Source organism: Panthera onca, chromosome E2, assembly GCF_046562875.1.
Source record: "Panthera onca isolate mPanOnc1 chromosome E2, mPanOnc1 haplotype 2, whole genome shotgun sequence".
NCBI lineage: Eukaryota > Metazoa > Chordata > Mammalia > Carnivora > Felidae > Panthera > Panthera onca.
In genome coordinates this window covers 20,310,126-20,335,764 of record NC_138353.1, presented here as the reverse complement: position 1 = coordinate 20,335,764, position 25,639 = coordinate 20,310,126, and the positions used below count along the sequence as shown (strand labels likewise).

Genomic DNA, 25,639 nt, shown 5'->3' with positions numbered 1-25,639 from the left:
TTTTTTGTTTTTTGTTTTTGTTTTGTTTTGTTTTGAGAGAGAGAGAGAGAGTGTGTGAGCGGGGGAGAGGGACAGAGACAGAGAAAGAGAGAATCTCAAGCAGACTCCACGCTTAGCATGGGATCACAGGATCCTGGGATCATGACCTGAGCCAACATCAAGTCAGATGCTCAACCGAATGAGCCACTTGGGTGCCCGTCTGACTCTTCTGTCTTCCCTGTTTGACCTGTCAAAGACTGAGAACAGTGTGTTCCAGAGTCTCACTCTGATTTTCCTTATGACAATTTATTCTTGAATTTCTTGCACTTTTGCTTTTATGTATTTCAACTTCAGTACTTTGCTACATCTGTGGGAGGGGTATGATCGTCATCATGAATCATACCTTCTGTATCATTCGGACATTGATCCAAATCCATATCACATATTAATAACACAATCCCAGTTATTTTTAGTTGCATCTGTCTGAGTGTCATTCACTCAAATATCTGAGCACCTACCATTTGCCAGGCACCAAACCTAGTGCTGGGGACAAAGGGCTGAACGCCACCAACAGGGTCCCTGCTTCTAGTAGAGGAGAGAGACTCGTGAGCAAATTTACCAATGATGTTAGATTCACACTTGCACGCACACACTCACTCACACATCCTCACACACTCCAATCTGTAAGAAGATTCCTGTATTATTAGGAAGGGAATTTGGGAGTTGACAGTCAGGGGCATTTTAAATGGATACAACCTGCCACATTTACCATCCCCAAAGATGGGAAATTCTCTAGATTTTGACATTTAAGCTGGCCCAAGAGGTGACAATCATATTTTTGCTAGTTTATTCATATTTGATTCATAAATGTAAGTACCTTTTACCACTTATTTGTCTTATCTATATTCAGAAGCCCTTCAGGGGTGCCTGGGTGGCTCAGTTGGTCAAGCGTCCGGCTTCAGCTGAGGTCACGATCTCACAGTTCACGAGTTCGAGCCCCACATCGGGCTCTGTGCCAACAGCTCAGAGCCTGGAGCCTGCTTCGGATTCTGTGTCTCCCTCTCTCTGCCCTTCCCCCGCTCACACTCTTTGTCTCAAAAATAAATAAATATTTTTAAAATTTTTTAATAAAAAAAAAAGAAGCCCTTCAGACATTATGGATACTACTACGTTGCCAAGTATCACAAGCATGTTTTCAGTTTTGTTATTTATTAACTGTATAACGTGGTTGTGTACACAAGTTTTAAAATATGGGATTCTCCTCTTTTTTTCTTCTGTTGCTTCTAGATTTCTTTCCAACTCTCAGATTATGAAAACATCCTTCTAGATCTTCTTTGGCTACTTTAGTTCTTTTATGTTTAAGTGTTTATTTATTTGGGGGGTGGGGGACAGAGAGGGAGAGAGAATCCCAGGCAGGCTCCGTGCTGTCAGCACAGCACGGATGCAGGGCTCAAACCCACAAACCATGAGATCATGACCTGAGCCCAAACCAACAGTCAGATGCTTAACCGATTGAGCCACCCAGGTGCCCCTAGTTCTTTTATGTTTGGATTTTTAACCCAGACAGACTTTTGTGAATAACGTGAAAGCAGAGAAATGACTTCTCCCCAATGGGGAACCAGCTGTCCCAAGAAAATTGCTAATAACCAATGGACCAGTCCACCAAGAGAAGTGAAATACTATTCCCAGAGAAAGGGGGAGAGGAGAAGGAAGAGAGGAAAAAACAACTGTTTGTCCCAGTGCATTATATTTTCTTTCCACTCTAAGAGCATATAGTCCAAGGGGAAGTGGTAACGACATAATGAGCCATACCCAGCCAACAGACAGAAAGCTTTATTTAGGGAAGACAGCTCTTGTTTCATGGAAGACACCAGGCTTCTGGCCTGAGTCAAACATGCAAGGAGGTGGCCACCCAGTCATGAGTTGAGCCCCCAGATCTTGGGAAAAATATACCCCAGGAGCAAAGGCGGCTGATAAAGCATGCATGCTGTGACGAACACTGCCATGGGGACCGATTTAACACAAAGCCAAGTCCTTCGTTTTGATAAAGCTCAAATGCTTACCTTGAAGAGGGAGGTTGTCATGGTAACTCTTTCAAAGACAATGTCCTCCCCATGGACCAGCTGTCTAAACTCTGGAGAATAAGCATTCTCCTCTGTGATGACAATTAAAAACCCAATGGGGAGGCTGAAGCTGGCAGCCCCCGGGGGGAACCACAGAGAGCCTCGCTGTTTTCAAAACACTTCAACAGTGGTACAACAAGAACTTAAAGTTATATGACACCGTTTGAAAAAGATAGTTGCTTAGATCAACTATTTTACTACACTGATATGAAGTGGTAATAGATAAAATGGCACAATGAATAGTGTGATAATTATAACAATGTTAGAACAACTTTTTTTCTTTTTTAAAACAAAGGGATATTCAATACTAAATTAAAATACACCCAACTAGGGGCACCTGGGTGGCTCAGTCAGCTAAGTGTCCGACTCTGGATTTTGACTCAGGTCATGATCTCACAGTTCATGAGTTCAAGCCCCACATTGGGTTCTGCACTGTTAGTGCAGAGCTTGCTTGAGAGTGTCTCTCTCTCTCTCTCTCTCTCCCTCCCTCCCTTTCTCCGCCCCTCCCCTGCCCATGCACTCTCTCCCCCCCCCCAATAAATAAACTTTATTTTATTTTAATTTTTTTAATTTTTATTTCTGCACTGTCAGCACAGAGCCCGATGCAGGGCTCGAACTCATGAACTGTGAGATCATGACCTGAGCCAAAGTCGGACACAACAGACTGAGCCACTCAGGCTCCCCTAAATAACTAAACTTAAAAAAAAAAATACACCATCCTAAACTTTCTCGATCCTCATCTTCTATGGCTTCTCAACTATTGTCTTCTTATGTCTTTAATCTATTTCTGGGTAACAGGCAGGCAGAGCCTGCCAGAAACAAACTGAATCCAAGCCCTGGCCCTCCCCAGACGTGACAGCATTGGTCACAATCCCTGCTCTGTGCTCAGAGTTTAAGGAAAGCAGTTTAATGAACTCTTTACAGAGGTGTGAGCTGGGTTGTGTGGAGCAAGCAGGGAGGGGGGGGGGGGATGGGGTGGTGGTGGTGATAGTATGGGGAACCAGCAACACTAGCAAGCTGTTATGCTGTTATTCCGGGGCCCGAAGAGGGCAGGGGAGGGAGTGGTCTTTCTGGAACCCTGTGAGAATCGGGCTGTAGGTGAGGGGTCCTCAGCAGGAGCTGTCGCCTTGAGTAAAAGGTTGCCTTCAGAATGCACGTCCAGGGGCTCAGATCCTGCCTGGATGAGCAACACAGCTCTGTACCATGTGGATAATAATAATCACACACTTCACAGGACAAAGGATTAAATCTGATACTCATTAAAACACTCGGAACCGTGGTTAGCACTGTTCCGATCGGAAGTACTCAAATGTGAGCTCCAACGCATGGACCTTATCTGGAAACCAGTTACGACAGATGAACTAAAAAAAGCACTTGAATCATCTGAGCATGTGCTAATTAGATATTTGATCTTAAGAAATGGCAGAAGGGGATTAATGGAATGATGGTTCTGTGAATTTTTGTTTACAAGTCCTTCTTTTTTAGAATTACATATTGAAATACTTACAGATGAAATTACATATGTCTGAGATTGCTCCCAAATCATCCAGGGAGAAGAGGGTACAGATGAAACCAAACCGGCTGAAAGCTAATAGTTACTGAAATGTGGGGCTCATCCTATTTTCTTAACTTGTGTGTTATGTGTGAAATCTCCCATGTTAAAGACAGACACAGAATAGGCATGTGTACACTGAGCATCAGACACATCTTCACATTTTATACTTCTTATTAAAAAATATAGGGGCACTTGGGTGGCTCAGTCGGTTAAGCGTCCAACTTCGGCTCAGGTCATGATCTCGCGGTTCTTGGGTTCAAGCCCCGTGTCGGGCTCTGTGCTGACAGCTCAGAGCCTGGAGCCTGCTTTGGACTCTGTATTCCCTCTCTCTCTCTCAAAAATAAATAAACATTAAAAAAATAATAATGCTTGGAGGGGGCACCTCAATGGCTCAGTCAGTTAAGTGTCCTACTCTTGATTTCTGTTCAGGTCATGATCTCACGGTTTGTGGGTTCGAGCCCAAACAGCAGGCAGCTGTCAGTGCAGAGCCTGCTTGGGATTCTCTCTCTTCTCTCTCTGCCCCTTAGCTGCTCATGTTCTGTCTCTCCCTCTCTCAAAATAAATTAATAAACATGAAAAAAGTTTTTTTAAATATAATGCTCGAGGGGCTCCTGGGTGGTTCAGTCCGTTAAGCATCCGAATCTTGATTTCCATTTTGGCTCAGGTCATGATCCCAGGGTCATGGGATTGAGCCCTGTGTTGGGCTCTGCACTGAATGTGGACCCTGCTTAAGATTCTTTCTCTCTCCCTCTGCCCCCGTCTCTCACTTGCACTATCTCCAAAATTTAAAAATAATAATAATAATAATAATAGGGGCACCTGGGTGGCTCAGTTGGTTGAATGTCCAAGTCTTGATTTTGGCTCAGATTCTTGGGATCAAGCCCCACGTCAGGCTCTGCACTGACAGTGCAGAGCCTGCTTGGGATTCTCTCTCTCCCTCTCTCTCTCTCTGCCTCTCCCCTGCTTGCAGGCATGCTCTCTCTCTCTTTCAAAATATATATACACACACATACACACACACACACACACACACACACACATACATACATCTGGGTCTTAAGATAAAGCCCTAATTAGGGCAGATTCTCCCCTTCTGAGGGATTTGCACATAAATTTCTGAACTGAAGGCTTGAAGTGTGGGCTTCACTGGCAGTACTCTGGCTCTTGGATAATGTGGAACAGAGACCAAAGCTCCAAGGAGCTCCCCCACCTCACCCCTACCCCTAGGGTCCAGCTCGATTCACTTGTCTGCCTGGCTGGCTGTGTAGGGCCAGTATGCCTCTCTGGGTGAGGAGAGGAAAAAGAAGAAATAGGAGAGGGTGAGGGGCAAAATTTGGGAGCAAGAACCAGGGTGCAACAGTGCATCCAGTGGGCACTTAATAAATGTTTTGCCAGAGGGGATGGGAACCCAAAGCGCAGATACTGAAGAAAGGCAGTAACATTCTCCAAGAGGTGAAAGAAGAGGTGTGTCGAGAAAAGCCATAAAAAAAATCTACGTCATTTCTAGCAAAAAGCCAAGGGTTCCCTGGCAGGAGTGAGTGTCAATAATCCAAATACACTGTCACTCCTCTGAGTGAATTTTCCTTAAAGGAATTTCTGGGGCTGTTGTCTAAACTCATTTCTCATTGTTTACCTTTCAGATTTTCCATATTATTTTTCTACCGCATTTATTTGTTGACTTGCATGGTGTGGCCACAGCAAACTACCCAATGTCATAAATATGCACAAGGCAGCCACAATCATATTGAAGGAATTTAAGAAACGAAATAAAAAATCAAAAATGTGACTTTTTAGACATCAATGCATCGCAGACACGGCACAATTCCGAACGAATTGCTTCAGCTGAATTTAGACACTCAATTGGGCACTCAATTATCCTGAAGCTTTATTGATGCCCTATTAGAAGTGGCCCCACCCCTTAGAATCAAACGGAAGGGAGGCAGGTATCATTCCACCCACCGTGCACAGCCCCTCCGTACAAGCACGTTCCCCCTGACAGCCTCCCAAATCTGAATTTTAAATGTGCATTTTCCTCCAGGACTCCAAGCACACAACCACTCTGTGGCCCTGCTCTAAGGATGTCAACCTTCAACGGCCTCGAACTCTCAGACCTTGCAGGGGTCACCCTTGAGCTGCTCTGTTAAGTGGCTGCAGGTGGGGTCCGACTGATGGGAGTCAGGAGGCATCCACGCCCCCTCCTCGTTAATAACTCCAGATCTCAGGCAGCCGGCAGCAGGTCCCTGCCCAGGTACCACATTATATGATAATTATGCTCAGATTAGTTTTTCATACCCTTTGGACAGAGACATGCTAATTTGGATTCTCAGACATTAAAATCGTATAAAGTTCACTAGTGATTTTAAGTCCCATTTCCTAATTCCAGCTCACTGATGGAGAGAAAAAGATGTGGCTATTGGCTTCCTATCAAGAGCTGATTCCTCAAGTGAGTTTAATCAGAAGTTCCTTGGAGGGGTGAGGATGTCGTGTCTCACACCGGATTGAACACCTTATTTTAAAATGTCTGTAACCTACTTACTGTCTGGCCACCTGCTCAACAGGCTTCACCTTCACAGCCCCACGTACAACATAAGCAGCAAGGACTGGAGAGCAATCAGCCGCCTCCGTGAATCATTTTTTTTTCCAAACTCATCACCATCAGAAACTGAACAGGACTGTCAAAAGTACCCCTGAATAACCTGCACAACTAGGGAAACATCAGCCACTGCTCTTTGTCCAGAGGAGCTGTAAACATCTCAGCCCCTAGAGGCAATACCAACTTCTCCTATCGCCAGCTGCTCAGCCTCTCTGGACTCCACTTCCTCATCTGTAAAATGGGACTGTGATAGGATTAAGGAAATAAAGGCTCCGGAAGCACACCACACAGTGCCTGGCCCACAGAGCCTTCAGTAAACGTTAGGTATCTTCTATGAATACACAAATAGGAAAAAAAATGTGTACTGAATCATTCTAGACTGGTAAAGTATATATATGTATATATACGCGCATATATATGTACATATACATACATATACATATATACATGTGTATATATACATATATATGTGTATATATGTATATGTAAAGTATACACATGTATATGTATGTATACATATATATGTACATGTATATATGCATGTATACATATATGTACACATATATATGTACACATATATGTATACATGTATATATACATATGTATACATATACACATATAAGTACATATACACATATATAAGTATATATACACACATATATATATAATATGTATGAATATATTATGTAATACTATATATTATAAATGTATGGAATATGCTTCTTTTTTTTAAGTTTATTTATGTCTATTTTCAGTTAGAGAGAGAGGGTAAGGGGCAGACAGGAAGAGAGAATTCCAAGCAGGCTCCACACTGTCAGAGCAGAGCCCGATGTGGGGCTCGAACCCACGAACCGTGAGATCATGACCTTAGCCAAAATCGAGAGTCAGATACTCAACCCACTAATCCACCCAGGTGCTCCTCTGAACAGATTTTTTAAAGACACTTGAGGAAAACAAAGAAGTTAGGAATGCAGGAAGGGAGTGGAGAGGGCATGGAGGATGCTGTCAGGGGCGTCCCAACACAGATGACCAGGACTAAGAAGCTGGAAGGAACAGATCACAGAAGGTAGAATCTTCAGGACTTGTTTCGTGACCAGGAAAAAGGAAGGAGGGAAGGGAACCTAGGATACACCGGCCCCCCACATCATGCCTGGGGATACCGTGATTTGTAATAAGGAAAACATACTGGTCTTCTTCCCTTTTCTGCCTCAGAGCTCCTAAAACTCTTAGAATTTCCTAAGTGCTGAGAGAAATAAAGGTGTCTTTTGTCATGCTAATGAGGCAATTTGGGGGAACCGCCTGAGGCTGGAAGCTGGTTGCCAAGGGAACCACTCTGGTGAGAGGGTTGGACCTTTCAGCCCCACCCTCTGACCTTCCAGGAGAGGAAGGGGCGGGGCTGGGTGTTGAATCAATACCCAATGGTCAATGATTTCACCAATCTTGCCTATGTAATGAAGCCTCCATAAAAACCCTAAAAGGATGGGGTTCAGGAAGCTTCTGGGTTGGTGAACAAGTGGAGATTTGGGGAGAGCGGCACACCCATCCCCATACCTTGCCCTATGCGTCTCCTCCATCTGGCTGTTCCTGAGTTCTATCCTTTTATAATAAACTGGTAATCCGTTAAGTAAAATGCTTCTCTGCATTCTGTGAGCCACTCTGGTAAGTTAATCAAACCCAAGGAGGGGGGGCGTGACACCTCTGATCTACAGCCAGTCAGAAGCACAGGTGACACCCTGAACGCTTGATTGCGTCTGAAGGAGTCAGGAGGCAGTCTTGTGGGACTGAGCCCTTAACCTGTGGCATCTGATGCTGTGTCCAGGTAGACAGTGTCTGAATGGAGTTGAGTTTTAGGACACTCAGCTGGTGTCGAAGAATTGCTTGGTGGTGTGGACAAAAACGCACATCAGAACCAGTGCGAGAATCGGAGCAGGTAAGGAATGTGGTTTTAGACTTGAAGGCTCTGAGACACCTGCAGAAGATCCATGTAGAGAGAAGTCCCACAGGCAAGTGGATCTTCGGCTGGGAACCAGGAGCAAGACAGAGCTACAGGCACAGGTGTGGAAGCCATCAGCATCACAAGTGGCACATCATAGGCGATACCCTGTGTTAGAGATGAGACTTTCCAAGTCTGTTCAGGGAGAGAAGGCAGCCAAGAACAGAGCCAAGGTGGGGGTTTCCACCTGGGCATCCAGGTGAAAGCAGGTCGAGAAGAGCCCACCAAGAGACAGAGAAGAAACAGTGAAGCAAGAGGCCCTAAGGTTGCGGAACAGAAAGCGGAGACAGTGGTCAGCGGACTCACAGATCTCAGGTGTCGGGCAAGGTGAGAAAGGTGGGGACCTCAGCCTGAGCCGTTTCTCAAGAACAAACCCAGGAATCATCCTGAGTTCCTCCTTATCCTTCACACCCCACATTGCCACACTGAATCCATCATTGGTTTTATTTCCAAACTGTAACTCAAAGTCATCTATTTCTCCTATTGTCCTGATCCTGGACACCCTGGACTTAGCTCCCTAGAAGATACCCTACAGCCAATATCAAATGGGAAATTGATTTGAATTCCGTGAATAGATTTCTGACTATGGGAATTGTTTTCATGTCATTGAACCTAAGGAGAAATTATGATTGCTTCCTAAATGCTCAAAAGATACATTCATTGAATGCCATTCTTAATAAACACTGAAACAAGGGGATATCCATCTACTTCCAAAGTGATTTTTTTTTAAATCTCAACCCAAAGCCAACCCAAGTATCAACATAGTGCGGATGCACTGAGAACATTCCCACTAGAATCATGAAGAATATACCATCACTGCTGTCACATAGCATTGTCTTGGCAGTACTAGCCAATGAAATTAGTCAAGAGAAAGAAATCTGAAGTATAAAAGTTAGAAAGGAAGATGTATACTATCACTATTTGTAGATGGTATAATTGGAAATTTCAAGGGAATTCACTGAAAACTATAAGAATTCAATAAGCACCTACCAGCTATGCAAGAACGAGGTCATCTTAGACCATCCAGCCTCAGTGGAACACCAGATAACTACAACCACTTGAGTGACCCACAGAAGAACCACACAGGGGAGGCCAGCCCAGTTGCTAATCCACAGAATCATGAGCAAATAAAAGGTTGTTGTTCTAAGCCACCACGTTTGGGGGTGGTTCATTATAACTGATTCGCTGGGGAAGCCTGATATGATGGTCTGTTAACTATGCTTCTAGGCAACATTACTTACGATAAGAATGATCCCTGGTGGGTAAACTGCATCTGGACTAGAAAGAACTATAAATGAACTACAGATTCCCAAAAGAAAGCCAGACCTTTAGACTTTTCAGAGTGGGTCCCACCAAAATTCTTATGCTGAAACTCCATGCCCAGTGTGACAGTATTTGGAGGTGGAGACTTTGCGAGGCTCCACCCTCATGAATAGGATTATGGAAGAAGAGACACCAAGCTCTCCCGGGCTCCCTCTCCCTCCCTCTCCCCTTCCCCTCCCCTCCCTTCCCTTTTCTCCTTCTCCCTCCTCCTCTCCCTCCTATCCCCCTCCCACTCTGGTTCTCTGTCCCTTTCTCTCCACCACTTGAGGACACAGCATGAAGGCAGTCATCTATAAACCAGGAAGAGGGGCCTCACCAGGCACCAGATCTGCCAGTGCCTTGATCCTGGCCTTCCAGCCTCTAGAATATGGGAAATAAACGTGTGTTGTTCAAGCCACCCCATCTATGAATATTCCATTAGAGCAGCAGGAACTGACTACAATAAGCAGTGAACCTTGTATCTCAGTACTTCAGTTACAGGGCACCAAAGGTGGATTGTGACTCAGAGAAGAGGAACGAACATCACCTAAAGATGGGTACATGAGGGATAGTTGCTGGGTGACCGTGGTTCTGTTCCTCTTTGAGACTTAAGTGTAGGGAAAGGAAGTGCGTATGGATGCCAAGATGACAAAGGGGCGGGACGTGCTGGATATTCTCAACTTGAAACCACCAGTCTGGTCTAAGGCTGGGAAACCAGTTTCCTGCATGGCCCAGGGTTAAAGGTGGCCCAGAGAGGTTCGAAAGGACGGAAGTGAAGCAGACGCCATTTCCCTTGAAAGGCGTCGTTGGTGAAACACTTGCCGGTTTCGGGCACCATCAGCCAAGGGCCAGCCCGTTGCAGAGTGCCGGGCTACAGTGCCCGCACAGCCTGGCTCTCTCAGACCTCCTCCTTCACACACCCAGCTTCAAGCACTTTCCCGCAGGCTCTGATCCCCCGGCTGCACCAGCGTTTCTGCCGGTCGCCATTAGAGGCTTTCAACACCTCTGGTCCAGGCCTTTATCTTCCCACACATTTGAGGAAGTTCTAATTCCTCTACTAAACTCCTCATTCCCATAAGATATAATCAGATAACAAAGAGGCAAAAGATGCGAGCAAACAGCTCACAGAAAAGGTACTGCAAGTGCTTCTTCCACACAGGACACGATGCTCAACCTTACAGCAAAGGCAAATGAACGTTTCCTGAGATATACTTTTCCTCCATCCAACTGGCCAAAGTCCACAGCTTTGGCAGCACGTGCTGTTGACAAGGCTACGGGGAAGGCAATTTTCCGCACTGGGGGTGGAACCGTATGTGAAGGAGCGCCGTGTCTCCGTTGGCGATAGCCACCGAAGTTGTAACAGCACATCCTTTGCCAGTTCCCATCTGATTGTTTCCCTCTGCGGATATTCGTGCCAGCAAGTGTGTGTGAAAAGGTGTCCGTGCACCGGTGCTGACTGTAGTATTGTTTGAAATGGCACAAGACAAGAAGCCATCTAGAGTCGGTCAAGAGCGAAACAGATGACGGCATGTTCGTACAGTAGATGCTACGCAGCTACAGGAAAAGATGCAGATGACAAAGCTCTCTGTATTTACACGGAATGATAGCTAAGATCTAAACAAAATTTTTTGAATGTTTATTTATTTTTGAGAGCGAGAGACAGAGATAGAGCGCAAGTGGGGGAGGGGCAGAGAGAGAGGGAGACACAGGATCGGAAGCAGGCTCCAGGCTCTGAGCTGTCGGCACAGAGCCCCACGTGGGGCTTGAACTCACAAACCCCGTGAGATCACGACCTGAGCCAAAGTCAGACGTTTAACTGACTGAGCCACTCAGGTGCCCCAATATCTAAGATACTGTTAGGTAAGATCCAGAACTATACGTAGAACGAGCTATCCTGAACAGCAAAGGAAGAAAAGCAAAATTTATGTTTCGTATTTATGTATACCCAATCTCTAAAAGGGTCCATAAGAAACCAAAGGCAGAGGGGCAACTGAGGCAGAAACAGAGGAGCTGGGGGTAAGGATGGAAGGAAATTTCTCTATGTACCTTTTTGTAAATCAGGTGAGCATATTTTTGCCCTAAAATTTAACATGCCTAGAGACGCCTGAGTGGCTCAGTCAGGTAAGCATCCAGCTATGGCTCAGGTCATGATCACAGGGTTCGTGGGTTTGAGCCCTGCGTTGGGCTCTCGGCTGACAGTGTAGACCCTGCGTCGGATCCTGTCTCCTGCTCTCTCTGCTGCCCTCTCTCTCTCTCTCTCAAAAATAAAGTTACAAAATTTTTTTTTTAATTTAACATGCCTAAAAATTTGTTCATTTAAGAAAAATAAGAATGAATTGCAATCCTATTGACATTAGTTTAAAAATGTGATTGCACCTAAATTCATTCTTTTTAAATTTTTTACATTTATTTATTTTTGAGAGACAGAGCACAAGTGGGGGAGGAGCAGAGAGAGAGAAGAAGACACAGAATCTGAAGCAGCACAGAGCCCGACACAGGTCTCAAACTCACAAATTGTGAGATCATGACCCGAGTCGGTCGCTTAACCGACTGAGCCACCCAGGCGCCACGAAATTCATTCTTTTTACTTAAAACTCATCTAACATAGAATCCCACTGATTCGGCTCACTTTTCTCCCTCAATCTTTACTTTTAACCATCTTCAAACCTTCAGAAAATTGAAATAATAGTATCATGATCAGCCACATATCCTTCGCTTAGGTTCACCACTCGTTAATGTTTTACATTTGCTTCATCACTCTCTCATCTTGTGAGAACAAAATGAGCCCTGTGCCTGCTCGCCAGGGCAGGATCGCGTGTGTGAGTCCATGGGATGTCCTGTTACGGGCGCTGTGGCCGAGAATAAGGAACACCTAGATACTTTAGGGAGGCTAAAGTATCCAATATGAGTTGCAGACATCCACGACCCTTTACTCCTAAGGACTTCAGCCTGTGAATCCTAAGAACAAAGGACAGTTGACTATCTGACTTTTGATTTCGGCTCCGGTCATGATCCCAGGCTCATAGGATCAAGCCCTGCTTCAGGCCTCACGCTGGCTCTGGCTGTGGAGCCTCCTTGGGATTCTCTCTCTCCCTTTCTCTTTCTCTTTCTCTTTCTCTCTCTCTCTCTCTCTCTCTCTCTCTCTCTCTCTCCCCCTCTAAACTCAGTGGTTTAGCATCCACCAGTATAAGTTTTCTATGAATCCATTATGACAAAAACTTGTTGCAAAAGAGTGATTTTCTAGTTTTACCATTTCTTCTACATTTATTCATTGTCATTCATTTTAGGGGCATGAGGATCAGGATTAGTATGACTCAAACTATTTTTCGTCCAATGTGTTACAACCCCCAGATCTGCCCAGTGGGGATGTCTCCAAAGCTAGTTCCTGTGTCCTTTTGCCATGTTCCCATCAATCCTGGGGCATGTCCTTGCCTTTGGGAACAAGGCATTCCAGGTTTTGTTTGTACCTTTTCTGCTCCAGACCTGGAATCCACTATTTTCCAAGTAGCCTTGTTTCCTTTAGGTCAGGAATGGTATTTAGAGACCACAATCTGGGTGCTAGGGTTTTCACTGCTTCCCGGCCCCTCTTACTTACTCTGGTGAAGAACTGGTCTTTGCTGTTTTACCTCCCTACCCTTTCTCTACCCCACCCTCGTTTTCTTTTCCCCTTTCTCTGGCATCAATTCCTTGACGAAATGTCGGAAGCTTGAAAAACTAGCAGCTGCGAACATAAATGGTACAATATTTGAAGGGAGACAACCCCTTCATTTTTTTTCCCCAGTGTGTCCCCATCAAACTGAGTGGGTTACAGCTGAGCTATTTTAAGGACTACCTGTAAGATAAGCAGCCTCTGGCAGCCGTTTCCCATTCAGATCTTTTTCTGCGTGGGGGTAAAGAAGTGGAGAAATTTCATCTAATACAAATATGATTTGAATTTTAAAAGTCTATGTCTAATTACTACTTATGACTATAATAAAAATTGATTTTATACACTGTAATTTTGTGGTTTGAATATGTAATCAGAAATGTGAAGCTCGATGCCTTTGATTTTAATTTCCATAACCGATGCCTCTCAGTTCGCATATTTCAATGGTTTCTGGGCTGAAACACCTTTTTCCAATTAGCAATCAAGATGTGCACAGTAGTTCAAGACCTTCTCAGGGTTTGGACCACCCTGCATTTTATTCTACCTCATGATTATGCTTGGCCCTTTATTGAACTGGTCATTACCTTGACCACAGAAAGACATCCCCCAGGGAATTCATTCTTGAATTCTTAAGCGGCCTCAGATTTGCATCTCTCTGGCAAGTAAACAGGTCACATTGAACCATCAATGAGCCAACATTTTCAGAAGACAAAAAAAGCTAATTACGGTTTGCCACAACTGCAGCGGTGCTCCAGTGTTTCCATAAAAGGTTCTTCACTCATTAAGAGTCCAGGGACACCACAGAAATCATGACACAGGACCAAGGACAAGCCATGCGGTCCCTCTCCTGTGAAAACTAAACTCTGGAGAGGTGTACTCGAGCGCCAGCAGTGACTGCGACAATGGTGACCGAGAGAGAAGGCGGTTAGAGGCTCCCGACAGCGGCCCAGGACAGGAGTCAGAATTGTTTGGATTCAGCGCCACGGTTCCAATCGTGGATTTGTCTGCATCTACCCCCACTGTTACAGTTCAGACCTCACATGCTTCAGATCATCGGATGGCGTCCCCACCATCAGGATGTCCCATGCATGAAGGGAAAATGAAAGGCTGTCCAGTCCAGAGCATGTGGCCCATCTTGTGAGAACAAAATGAGCCCTGTGCCTGCTCGCCAGGGCAGGATCGCGTGTGTGAGTCCATGGGATGTCCTGTTACGGGCGCTGTGGCCGAGAATAAGGAGCACCTAGATTCTCATCTGATGCCACCACCTGATCAGACGCTGCCCTCCCCCACCCCCCCACCCCCCCACCGATGAGCCATTTGCACTGTTTACTGTGAGAGAGGACTCATCCATTCCGAGAGCAGATTCGGAGAATAAGTGGGTTTATCCTTCAGAACAGGTGCTCTGGAATGCGATGGTACGGGAAGGGTGGAAATGGAAGGATGAGGATATTAGTCAGAAAGACAGCATAATATCATCAGAATTCACAATCAGAATAACGAGCAAGCCCGGAAGGAGATCTGGAAGTAGGAAGCCATTCATGCCGCCGAACATCCTTCGTGCTCCATCACTCATCCGGTTCGGAGGTATTCACCAAGGGCAAGAATTCATTCCTGGGTGGGGTACAAGTTGGCTTTTGACAGGCACGATTGGATCATCCACCCTTGTGGGCCAGAAGCCAGATAGGTCATCGGCTACTGCGATGGCGGTGAGGTCAAACAGGACTACCAGTTCACCACCCTGGACGCCCGGCCCGCTCCGGACCCTCTCTCGTGAGTGTGGGACAGAATGGAGGCTGCATGGCGGCACTGGACCTCAGAGCCACCGCCTTGTTGGAGATGGGAAGATAGAAACAACTTTTGTTTCTGAGCAATACATTAAACTATTTTCCCCAAACTTGATTTGCTCTCATGACGTAGTGGGAATGTCAAGTGGGTAATGACACCTTACACTTCACTTAGTGAGGGTACCGTGCACGGCGCTCTTTGGTTTTTTGCCTTGCAGTTCGTAGCAGATCGTTATAGGTTTTCGTCCCACTCGGCTTACGTGGGAAGCAATCCCTTGGTTTCTCCTGCAGCTGCAGTATTGCCTCCGTATTTAATCTAGAAAAGCGAGCAACCTCTGAAAAAGAATTTTTCTTATAATGTGAAGAAATCTAAGAAATTATAATAAGAAAGAATTAGAAATGATTCCTCACTCTTTCTTATGAATACTTGAGATATAGACCTGAAGGCCCATGTGATGCTGAAGAGGTATTATCTGGCCAAATATTTGAACTAATACTATTCATTATAAATAAGTGGTTCTGCTTTTGAAAAAGTCACCAGCATTCCATTGTTCACACAACATAGTAGCTCACCCTTCAGAATCCCTACTATTCTGATACGTAACTGTGCTCCCAACAAGGTCTCGTTGCCTGTAGCATTTGCCAAGTTATCCCACCCCTAAGTCCCATTCCTTCTCCTGCCTGAAGCCCTCCCTCCAGTCAACCTAACCCGAACCTTGGCACAAGTCACAGCACAGGATGGTCCCTCTCAAAACCACAATTTTATTTTGTTGAGTGTTAGAAGTCACAAGAAGAGTATTTTTCCCGGATACAGAATGTTTGCATCAACTCACTGTCTCAATGCGGATTTTTTTAAGGCAGCGCTAAGTTTGACATTGAAATTCGTTCTACCAGTCATTCATAAACTGTTTTTTCTACTTAGAGCAGTATGTTACAAATGACTGTTGGGTCCGTTCCTTCCTTCCTTCTGTCCTTCCTTCCTTCGTTCCTTCCTTCCTTCCCTCCCTCCCTCCCTCCTTTTCTTTCTTTTCAAAGAGTGTGTGCATGAGCAGGGGGGAAGCAGAGAGAGGGAGACAGAGAATCCCAAGCAGGCTCCTCAATGTCAGCATGGAGCCCAATGTGGGGCTTGATCCCATGAACCAGGAGATCATGACCTGGGCTAAAACCAAGGGTCGGATGCCCAACCGAGCCACCCAGCTTATCTCTTTGGAAATAAGCCCTCCTATTACACTGGTTGTGATCACTGTTTTTAAAAAAAATTTTTTTTAATGTTTATTTATTTTTGAGACAGAGAGAGACAGAGTGCGAGTGGGGGAGGGGCAGAGAGAGAGGGAGACACAGAATCTGACACAGGCTTTAGGCTCTGAGCTGTCAGCACAGAGCCCGACACGGGGCTCGAACCCATGAACCGTGAGATCATGACCTGAGCTGAAGTCGGACGCTTAACTGACTGAGCCACCCAGGCGCCCCGGTTGTGATCATTGTTAAGAGTATAAAACACACGTACCTCCCCCCTACTCCAGAGATCCTCCTCCATCCCCAAATGGAAACCATTTCTTGATTTCTTTTAGCTCCTCCTCACCTACCCAACATAATGCATCCCAAGCCTGCCTGCCACAAGAGTCCTGTAGGAAAGTGCCAGGATACACTAGACAAGTGGATATAGGATATTTGAAAAATATAAAGTGATGAATCTATCAATTTCCTTATCTCTTCAACAACAACAAAAGACCCACAATCTTTTCAAAAGTCCATGGTAATAGACAAAAAATAACCATATACTATGCTACCAAAAACAAAAACACCTAAATTAATTCCCCCAAATAACAGGGCTCATGCTTTTACCACTATGGAAAAAAAAAATAGCAAAATGATTAGTTAAATCAACAAAAATACCAGTAACCTGTAAACATACAGTCACTTCCCTGGTCCAACTGGAAACCAACAAAAGTCACCAGCTATAAACAGAGGACAGTAAGAGCATTATATGTCAAAATTTGGGAATATAGCTATACTTTGAAAAAACAGCTGTCCGGACTAAAAGCAAAGCCACAATATTTTATGCCTCCTTCCATAAAGAGGTAGTGTTCATTTGCTCAGCTCTTCATACCTGGGCTGTCCTCTAACTTACTTTGGCTAATAGAATGTGTGGGAGGGACATTGTGTGATTCTTGAGCACAGCAATTTCAATATTTGTTCTCCTGGAAGGTAGCTTCAACACTGCCACTTAAGAAAGACAAGCCACTGGATGGGGCCACTGGAAAAGAACCGAGGGGCCAGCACTAACTGCTTGACACTCGCTGGCCGTCAGCACACCTGACTCACCAGCTGAATACAGCCCCATAAATGGTCTCAAGTGAAATCAGCGAAAGTACCAAGTAGTCAACCTAAAAAATTATAAGACATAATAAACTATTGAAAGTTTAAGCCGTAAGTTTTACAGCAATAGTTAAACAAGTGAGAACTCTGTTTCTATTATAAATTATGGAGATTCCAAGAATTACGGTGGACATCTGCTGCTTTGGCCAATAACCCAAGTTGGTCCAACCAGTGAATCCTGAAACTTTTCTGGACACTTCCTAGCATCTGGCTTCACCTCAGGGCAAGAGGGCTGCAGCAGGTGCAGCCCTCCCAAGTTCAGGAAAGCCTCACCTTTCCTCCTTGGCCCCAGGAGGGTCCCTGTGGCCTGGACACCTGCAGGCTAGCTCAGTCCTAGGCTCTGTGCACTCCTGGAGTTGAGGGTGGAGTTCTTAGCTCACAGCCCATCAAGTAGTTGACCTTAATAGCGAAATAGTCAGGCTAAATAAATAAATAAGAACAGTTATTTTACTAGCAAAAAAAAAAAAATGGGTTTATTCAGGAATAACAGAATCTGTAAGAGATGCCATGTACGTCTTTCCCTGATGGGACCTGTAATTGATCATTCTTTCCTGTTGAGGATTTTTCTGTAGGGCTCTGTAATTGACAATTCTTCCTGTAATTGATGTTGAGTGGTAAAGCTCCCCCTCCCAGCCTCGCTGCTCCATTTTACTGAATTTTAGGTCTATACAGTTTCACCATGTATTATTATCTATATGATCTTACTACCTGGAAAACACTTCGTTGGTTTTCCAGGCAACAAGGAGGTCCCTTTCAACGCGTCCCTGACTTTTACCTCTCTGGGGGCTGGGACACGGGACTTACATGGTGGGTGGCATCACTCCACTTCTGGTAAAACAATTCCTAGACAAATATCTGCTATCTCTAAAATGCGGACGTACCGGGAAAAATACTTTTGTCTTTTTCTTTTCTTTTTCCTTCCGAAAAGGATGTTTATGTAGCTACCAAGCAGCCAAATAATACTGCCTCTCTCTGGGTTTCCTCCCTGAGTCTCCTTACAGACAAGCCTGTGCCCCATATGGCTGAAGGCTCCTCAAAGAGCAAGAAGATGGTCCCCCTGTGTGCGGCAGGGCTGTGGGAGGGGGGCACCCACTCACCTGCCCAGCCTCTGCTTCCCCGACCACAGCAGAACCCTGGAGAAGAAGAAAGACTGGAAGGAGCCATAATTCTGAGGGCAACTCAGAAACAAGAGTTTAGCCAGAGAAGGTTAGCCCCGATGTGAAAGAGAGACCTTTGGGGGCACCAGGGTGGCTCAGTCAGTTAAGCGTCCAACTTTGGCTCAGGTCACGATCTCTTGGTTTGTGGGTTCCAGTCCTGCGTTGGGCTCTGTGCTGACAGCTCAGAGCCTGGAGCCGTTTAGGATTCTGTGTCTCCCTCTTCTCTGCCCCTCCCCAGCTTGTTCTCCCTCTCTCTCTCTCTCAATAACAAATTATTTTTTAAAAATTATTTAAACAAAGACAGACCTTTGGACATTTCTGTGTGTTAAGGTCTCTATCCTCTCCTGCCCGTTCCTGCAGAGAACTGCGGATGCCGAGCCCAGGACAGAATCAGGGTGGCACCCACAGAACCTGGCTCCCCAACTTGGTGAGCTGGGGTTCCCACTGGAGGGAGGGGGCATTGTGTAAAACCTCTGACCCCCACTTGGCGGAGGGAGGGCTGAACACGGAAAACTGAGCACCACCCACATTCTGGAGATTCTGTCCGCAGAGCGTTTGTTAACCCCAGTTCATTTGAGAGGTCTGGATTAACCACTGGCATTTTGGATCTTATGACTTGGGAGAGTAACAGGTGCTACATAAAACTTAATGTGCTTTCTCCCCCCCCCCCCCACCCACCCCAACGTTTGTTTGTTTGTTTGGAGAACAAGCGGGGGAGGGGCAGAGAGAGAGGGAGAGAGAGAGAGTCCCAAGCAGGTTTCAGGCTTCAGTGCAGAGCCCGAGGCAGGGCTCAAACCCACGAACCTTGAGATCATGACCTGAGCCGAAATCAAAAGTCAGACACTTAACTGCCTGAGCCACCCAGGTGCCCCCCAACGTGCTGTCTACTGTGCCAATGCCTCTGTTACAAAATTAATCCCATAAATGGCTGGTAAAGAGAAGTGCTGAGCGTGTCTTCCAGGTAAGTGACACCAGCGCTTTATGTCACTGTGCAACTTGGGGGGTGTCTGCTTGTTCCCAGTCCCCTCAGTCCACATCCCACCACTTCCAGCACCTGGCCAAGGGTCCCGGCCCCTTCCCTCTTCCAGGCCTTGTCAAGGTCCTAGACCACACACCTACGTGCCCTGGGCAGAGTCCAGGGAACCACTAGGCACCGCCCCTGCCTAATACCATGTGACCCCTGGGGGAAAGAGTCCTTACCACAGAGGAAACTAACTCCCAGTGGGGTCTCTGGCCTGGCATGCACTGAGCTCTCCTGTCCAGTAGCCAGAAAGCAGGAGAGCCAAGGATCTGAGACCTTTTGTCCCTCATTCAGCACTTGCTTCCCTGTCCTCAGTGGGTGGGAGGTGAAGGGAAGACAAGAGGGGGCCTCCAGGCAGAGGTGGACAGTGAGAAAGACTGTGGTGACTCCTCAGGCCCCACCCCTTTGGCCGTGTAACCTACCGCTTCCCTTTTCGGGGACCTGAAGACTAGGGCAGGCAGGAGACCCACACCAGACGTCACCTTTCTTGAGCACCTGGGCGTGGTGGATAAATAGGTAGCTTTCCAAACTGATACTCTTTTATTTTTATTATTTTTTATTTTTAGAGAGCGTGGGAGCAGGGCAGAGGGGCAGTGGAGGAGGGAGGGAGGGAGGGAGGGAGGGAGAGGGAGGGGGAGGGGGAGGGAGGGAGAGAGAGAGAGAGAGAGAGAGAGAGAGAGAGAGAGAGAGAGGATCTTAAGCAGGCTCCACACTCAGCACAGAACCCCACACGGGGCTCGATCCCATGACCCTGGGATCATGCCCTGAGCCGAAATCAAGAGTCGGATGCTCAACTGACTGAGCCGCCCAGGAGTCCTCTCTGATTTTTAAATAAAAAATACGAAATTTCTGTAGAAACAGAAATAAGTTCATGTCTATTTCCAAACCACACAACTTCTTCGGAGGCTTATTATACCAATTAAAATGTGGATCATAAATAACTCATTTGTTTCCAGCGAAAGGGGCCCCATCTGGCATGATCCCAGATGAGTGCAGGCACCGTCCAGCTGGCCTCAGGGGGCTCTGCACCGACAGCTGCAAAATGGGAGGCTGCCCCTGCATCAGGCGGATTCCCTCCACGACAGAAGCAATTTACATGTTGCCAGTAATGTGAAGAATTAAGTTCGCTGGCAGCACATTTCTGATGTGTTTCAGTGATATCTTCCCATTGCTTTTGGACTGGTACCTGGGAAGCTTCCTGGGCTATCTCCAACCCTTAATCAAGTTCTTATCCTGGGAGGACTCTCCAATGTCTTCCAGATGGGTGTTCTGAGAACACCAGCCCAGCATTCTAGGCACACAGAGCACTGACCTCCCTGCATATTGGAAACCATAACAAAGGGTAAATACATCCTGGAGCCTCCACTAAGGCGGACAGAAAGGGTTCCAGGTGATAGATGTGAACTATCGCTCCTGAAAGATTTTATCACATAATATGTTCAAACGGTAGGCTATCCAATGACCTCAGGCAAGGGCCAGAGAAAGCCCTCTGAAAGCTGGCTGTCCTGCTAGGCTGAGTTCCTGGAATAAGACTCGGAGCCTATCAGAAAAACACAGGATAAAGAAAAGTCTGTGCATATTTCCAGTGCTCTGGTCCAACTGAGAATATCCCGGTTTTTCTTTGTAATACTCCATTCACATTCATTTTGCCCAGAAATAGATAAAGGGACAGAAGAACTGGATCCATCCAAGCATCTCTTGCCTTCAGGAAAGAGGAGAGTGAAAAGAGAGAGGATCCACTTTCTTGGAAAGTCACTCTTTATAAGCAGTCTTACCGAACAAAATTCTTGAAATCAGAGAACGTGTCTGACACATGCATACACACAGGAGCAGAATTTAACTCGCTTTACAGACATTATTGCCATCCACTATAGACGCCGTGCTTAATGGAAACCCACAAAGGTGAATATGACTCTCTGTTTTCTTACCGTCACCATGTCCCATTCTAGGACCTAACAACAAATAACTGGGAAACGATGTTTTAAAATAGCATCAAAAATAATCTATAGTGACAGGAATCAGATCAAGATAACATAAAATACTTAGGAATGAAATTTGTGCTGGACACCTACGTTGAAAACTGCAACATTTAAAGAAGATTGGAATACATGCAGAAATCCCTACCTCTAATGGATGGGGAGACCCAATATTTGTTAAGATGTCCATTCTGCCCAAATTGATTTACAGACTCGTGCAATTCAAGTCAAAACCCCAATAGGGCCTTTATGTAGAAATTTATAAGCTGATTCAAAAATTTATGTGGATATTCAAAGGATCTAGAAGAGCCAAAATAATTTTGAAAAAGAACAAAGTTGGAGGATTTATGGAGGCATAAAGATAGATGTATAGATAAATGGAACATAACAGAAATCCAGACATAGACCCACATGATGGTGATAAAATTGGGTATCTGAAGCTCTATCCTTACCTCACATTGTCCATAAAAACTGACTTGAAACGCATCAGAGACCTGCATGTAAAAGCTGAAACTAGAAAGTTTCTAGAAGAAAATACAGGAAGAACCTTTGGGACCATGGAGTAGGCAAAGACTTCTGACACACAGAAATCTCTCTGCCTGGAAACGGGCAAGCTTTACAAATCATGCCTTGATTTAATTTTTAAAATTGTCTAGACCAAACAAAGCGTTGGGGAAAATGCTAACCATGCCATTTGAACTTAAAAGTGAGTAGTGTGTATAGCTGTTACATTGTGACTTGCACCACAAAATTGAGAAAATAGTCTTCCAACATTCAGAACTTATAATCTGATTTGGCAAAGAAGTTGCTTATGTCATTGACAGACAAGCGATTTTTCCAACAAACGTTGTGTTTCCCTTTTGTCTTACTCCTCCTCAAAGTAAACGAAAGTAGCAACTACACCAGTTCCCTGCAACCACTGGTTGGCTAGAGATACAAGACTCTGGCAAAACTCAGCGAAAACAGTTTGTGATAATCAACTGAATACGTACAATTTACAATGAAGAATATCATACAGTTTATTACTATTTATCAATTATGGAACAAACATCCTCTACATCAGTAAAGTTTATACTTTTAGTATGTTCAGTTATTTACGTTAAAGAAATAGATGTTAAAATAAAACATTTTTTCCCAGAGCCTGCTGTTAAATATTTACCAGTATACCACTGGACACAAGGCATATTTTAGGCGATGGGAGTGATCTATATATTGATTAGAGTGATGGTTTCATTGTAGATGCATTTGCCAAAACTCACCGAACCATGTATTTTAAATGTGTGCATTTTCAAACTGGTGCAGCCACTCTGGAAAACAGTATACAGTTTCCTCAAAAAGTTAAAGATGAAACTACCTTACGACCCAGCAATTGCACCTCTAGGTATTTACCCAAAGAATACAAAAACACTAATACGAAGTGTACCCCAATGTTTATACCAGCAGTGTCTACAATAGCGAAACTAGAAACAGCTCAAGTGTTCACCGATAGATGAATGGATAAAGATGTGGTGTGTGTACAATGGAATATTATTCAGCCATAAAAGGGGAGGGTGGAAGCAAGAGAGAGGCAAACCAAGAAACGGACTCTTAACTATGGACTGATGGTTCCAACCAGAGAGGAGGTGGGTTGGGGGATGGGTAAATTAGGTGATGGGGATTAAGGAGTGCACTTCTGTGATGAGCACCGGAGGGAAGTGTTGAATCACTGTATCGTACACCTGAAACTAATATCACACTCTGTTAGATAACTGCAACTTAAAAACTAAAAAAAAAAAAAAAGTGTCCATTTTATTGTATGTAAATTGTACCTCAATAAATTTGATTCTTGAAAAGTAACACAAAATGAGGACTACCGACTGATAAACTCATGAACCTCAGCGAATTCCATAGTAGCTGGTACTTGAGAAAACATTTCAGGGTTCATAACACACTTTATTTCTTAACTTGATGCCTAGAAGAGACAAAAGTCAAGGGGTGCCTGGGTGGCTCAGTCGGTTTAGCATCTGACTGCAGCTCAGGTCACGATCTCCTGGTTTGTGAGTTCGAACCCAGTAGCTGGCTCTCTGCTATCAGCACAGAGCCTGCTTCCGATCCTCTGTCCCCCTCTTTCTCCGCCCCTCCTCTGCTGGCACTCTCTTTCAAAAATAAACAAACATTTAGAAAAAAAAAAAAAAAGAAGAAGAAGAGACAAGAGTCGAAACTCCTCCTCCCACCACCTACTGGTCCCGAGGCCTACACGTTGCTGGGACCCTGGGTTGTTTGGTCCGGCCCAGCACACCTTTGCCTCATCCTCTGGAAATATCCAGGAACTCACTCGTCTATTAAAAGAATACCGGAATAAAAAATAAAAAATAAAATAATACCTGAGAGGAATGCCTTTGCAGGAGCTGGGAGTAAAGGAAATGTGTGTGTTGCACTTTCCAAAGCCTCTTTTATCTGGGTCTTTATGAATCACCCACAGAGCGGCCCTTTGGTCCCAGCACATGGTGCAGGGGGTGAACAGGCACGAGCCCGTTCACCACGGAGGTGCCGTGGCCACCGCACAGACAGGAAAGCTGAGTCTGAAAGTCAAAGCCACAGATCTGGATGCTCTGTCTTCACGAAGTGAAACGTTCACAGTGTGTTTGTCAAGAGTCGGCTCACTGACGCTTTCCTTTTTTCAACCAGATATTTCACTGCCCCCAACCCTCTGTCCTACATGTTTGTACATATGTGACCTATACGTCATATACATATGTATGTAAGCATACATATGATCCATATCATACGTGTAAGCATACGTATCAAGATAAATGCTTGTTGGGAAAGAAGACAAATTGGTTTGCCCACGGTCCCTGTGAATTAAAATCCTACACTTGTCCCCAGCAGCCCAAGCTGAGAGGCTTGAGGTTTAGTATCAGTTAATCAACGAGCAGGCATTTATAGAATACAGGCTACATGTTTATGATGCCTTCCTGGAAAGATGGGCATTTATGGCTTTGCGTTTCTTTAATTGACGCAGGTAATCGCAGCCTATTGTTTCCATCATATTTCTTTTCTAGACCCAGCAGAAGTACGGGCCTTGAAATTGTGGCTTTATTGCTATTAATACATACTGGCTAAGACTGGTTTATATATACATATATATACATTTTAATTACGGGCTGCTCTTTGGATTTTCACTGTGACACAATTCTATCACAAAGGGAATCTTTATATTTTTAATTAATAGCAATGATTTAATATACAATTATGAATTTGGTGAATTTACAATAGCCAATTTTAGTAAATGCTCTGTTATGTAAGGAATAAGGGATAGATTTATCCTGAATAAAGCATTTTAATGCAAGCCCGGGAAGAAGCAGATGGGTGGACTGCTGGGAGACAAGTCAGTCCGGAAGTGACCCTGCTCTGTGGCATCACACAGGAGAGTGGGAGAGCCCAGCACAGAGCGTTGCTGCTCCTTATGGTTCAAAACCAGTCCTGCACAGTGTCCCATGTGTTCCCTGGGCCCGTAAACTCACACAGGCCCCGGACAAAGCCCAGGCTGTCCTATGGCCACCTGGATAGAGACGAGCACCCGGGAGTCCACCTAGAACTACGCGGAAAAACGCACCATCAGGGCATGGTGACAGGGCTTACAGCTGTCTAGGTATCAGGCTGTGGCCATAGGGCTCGTTCAAAACAGCCACTGTTGGGGTGCCTGAGTGGCTCAGTCGGTGAAGCGTCGGACTTAGCTCGGTTCGTGATCTCGTGGTTCGTGAGTTTGAGCCCTTCATCCGGCTCTGTGCTGACAGCTTAGAGCCTGGAGCCTGCTTTGGATTCTGTGTCTCCCTCTCTCTGTCCCTCCCCCACTTGTGCTCTGTCTCTGTCTCTCTTTCTCTCTTACAAAAATAAACATTAAAAAAAATAATAATAATAATAAAACAACAACCCAGCAAATGTTTCATGGCCCTGGCACTGTCTCCTCACTCTGTCCCACTGGAAGCTTCCAGATGGTTCGTTTGTTTATTCACAACGCACAGTCTTACAGACCAGGGTCATTTGCTCACCATGCCTGCCCCTTCTGCTGCATCCACATACCGTTCTATTTCATCCAGAGGGCTGTTCCCCTAGCTGAGTGCTGGACCCAGCCCCTACTGGCTTGGAAGA

The 25,639-nt window shown here is 45.3% G+C and overlaps 1 protein-coding gene and 1 long non-coding RNA gene across 2 annotated transcripts in view; one reads left to right on the top strand and one right to left on the bottom strand.

Moving 5' to 3' along the window:
• LOC144614574 (uncharacterized) overlaps nucleotides 1-25,639 on the bottom strand; it is a 53,544-nt gene that overhangs the window by 4,674 nt on the left and 23,231 nt on the right. The window lies entirely within an intron of this gene.
• Nucleotides 11,568-15,058, top strand: LOC132689890 (holocytochrome c-type synthase). Its single transcript, XM_078439222.2, is given in 6 exon segments — nucleotides 11,568-11,606; nucleotides 14,063-14,313; nucleotides 14,315-14,363; nucleotides 14,366-14,488; nucleotides 14,490-14,652; nucleotides 14,655-15,058. Coding segments are annotated over 6 exon segments (1,029 nt in total).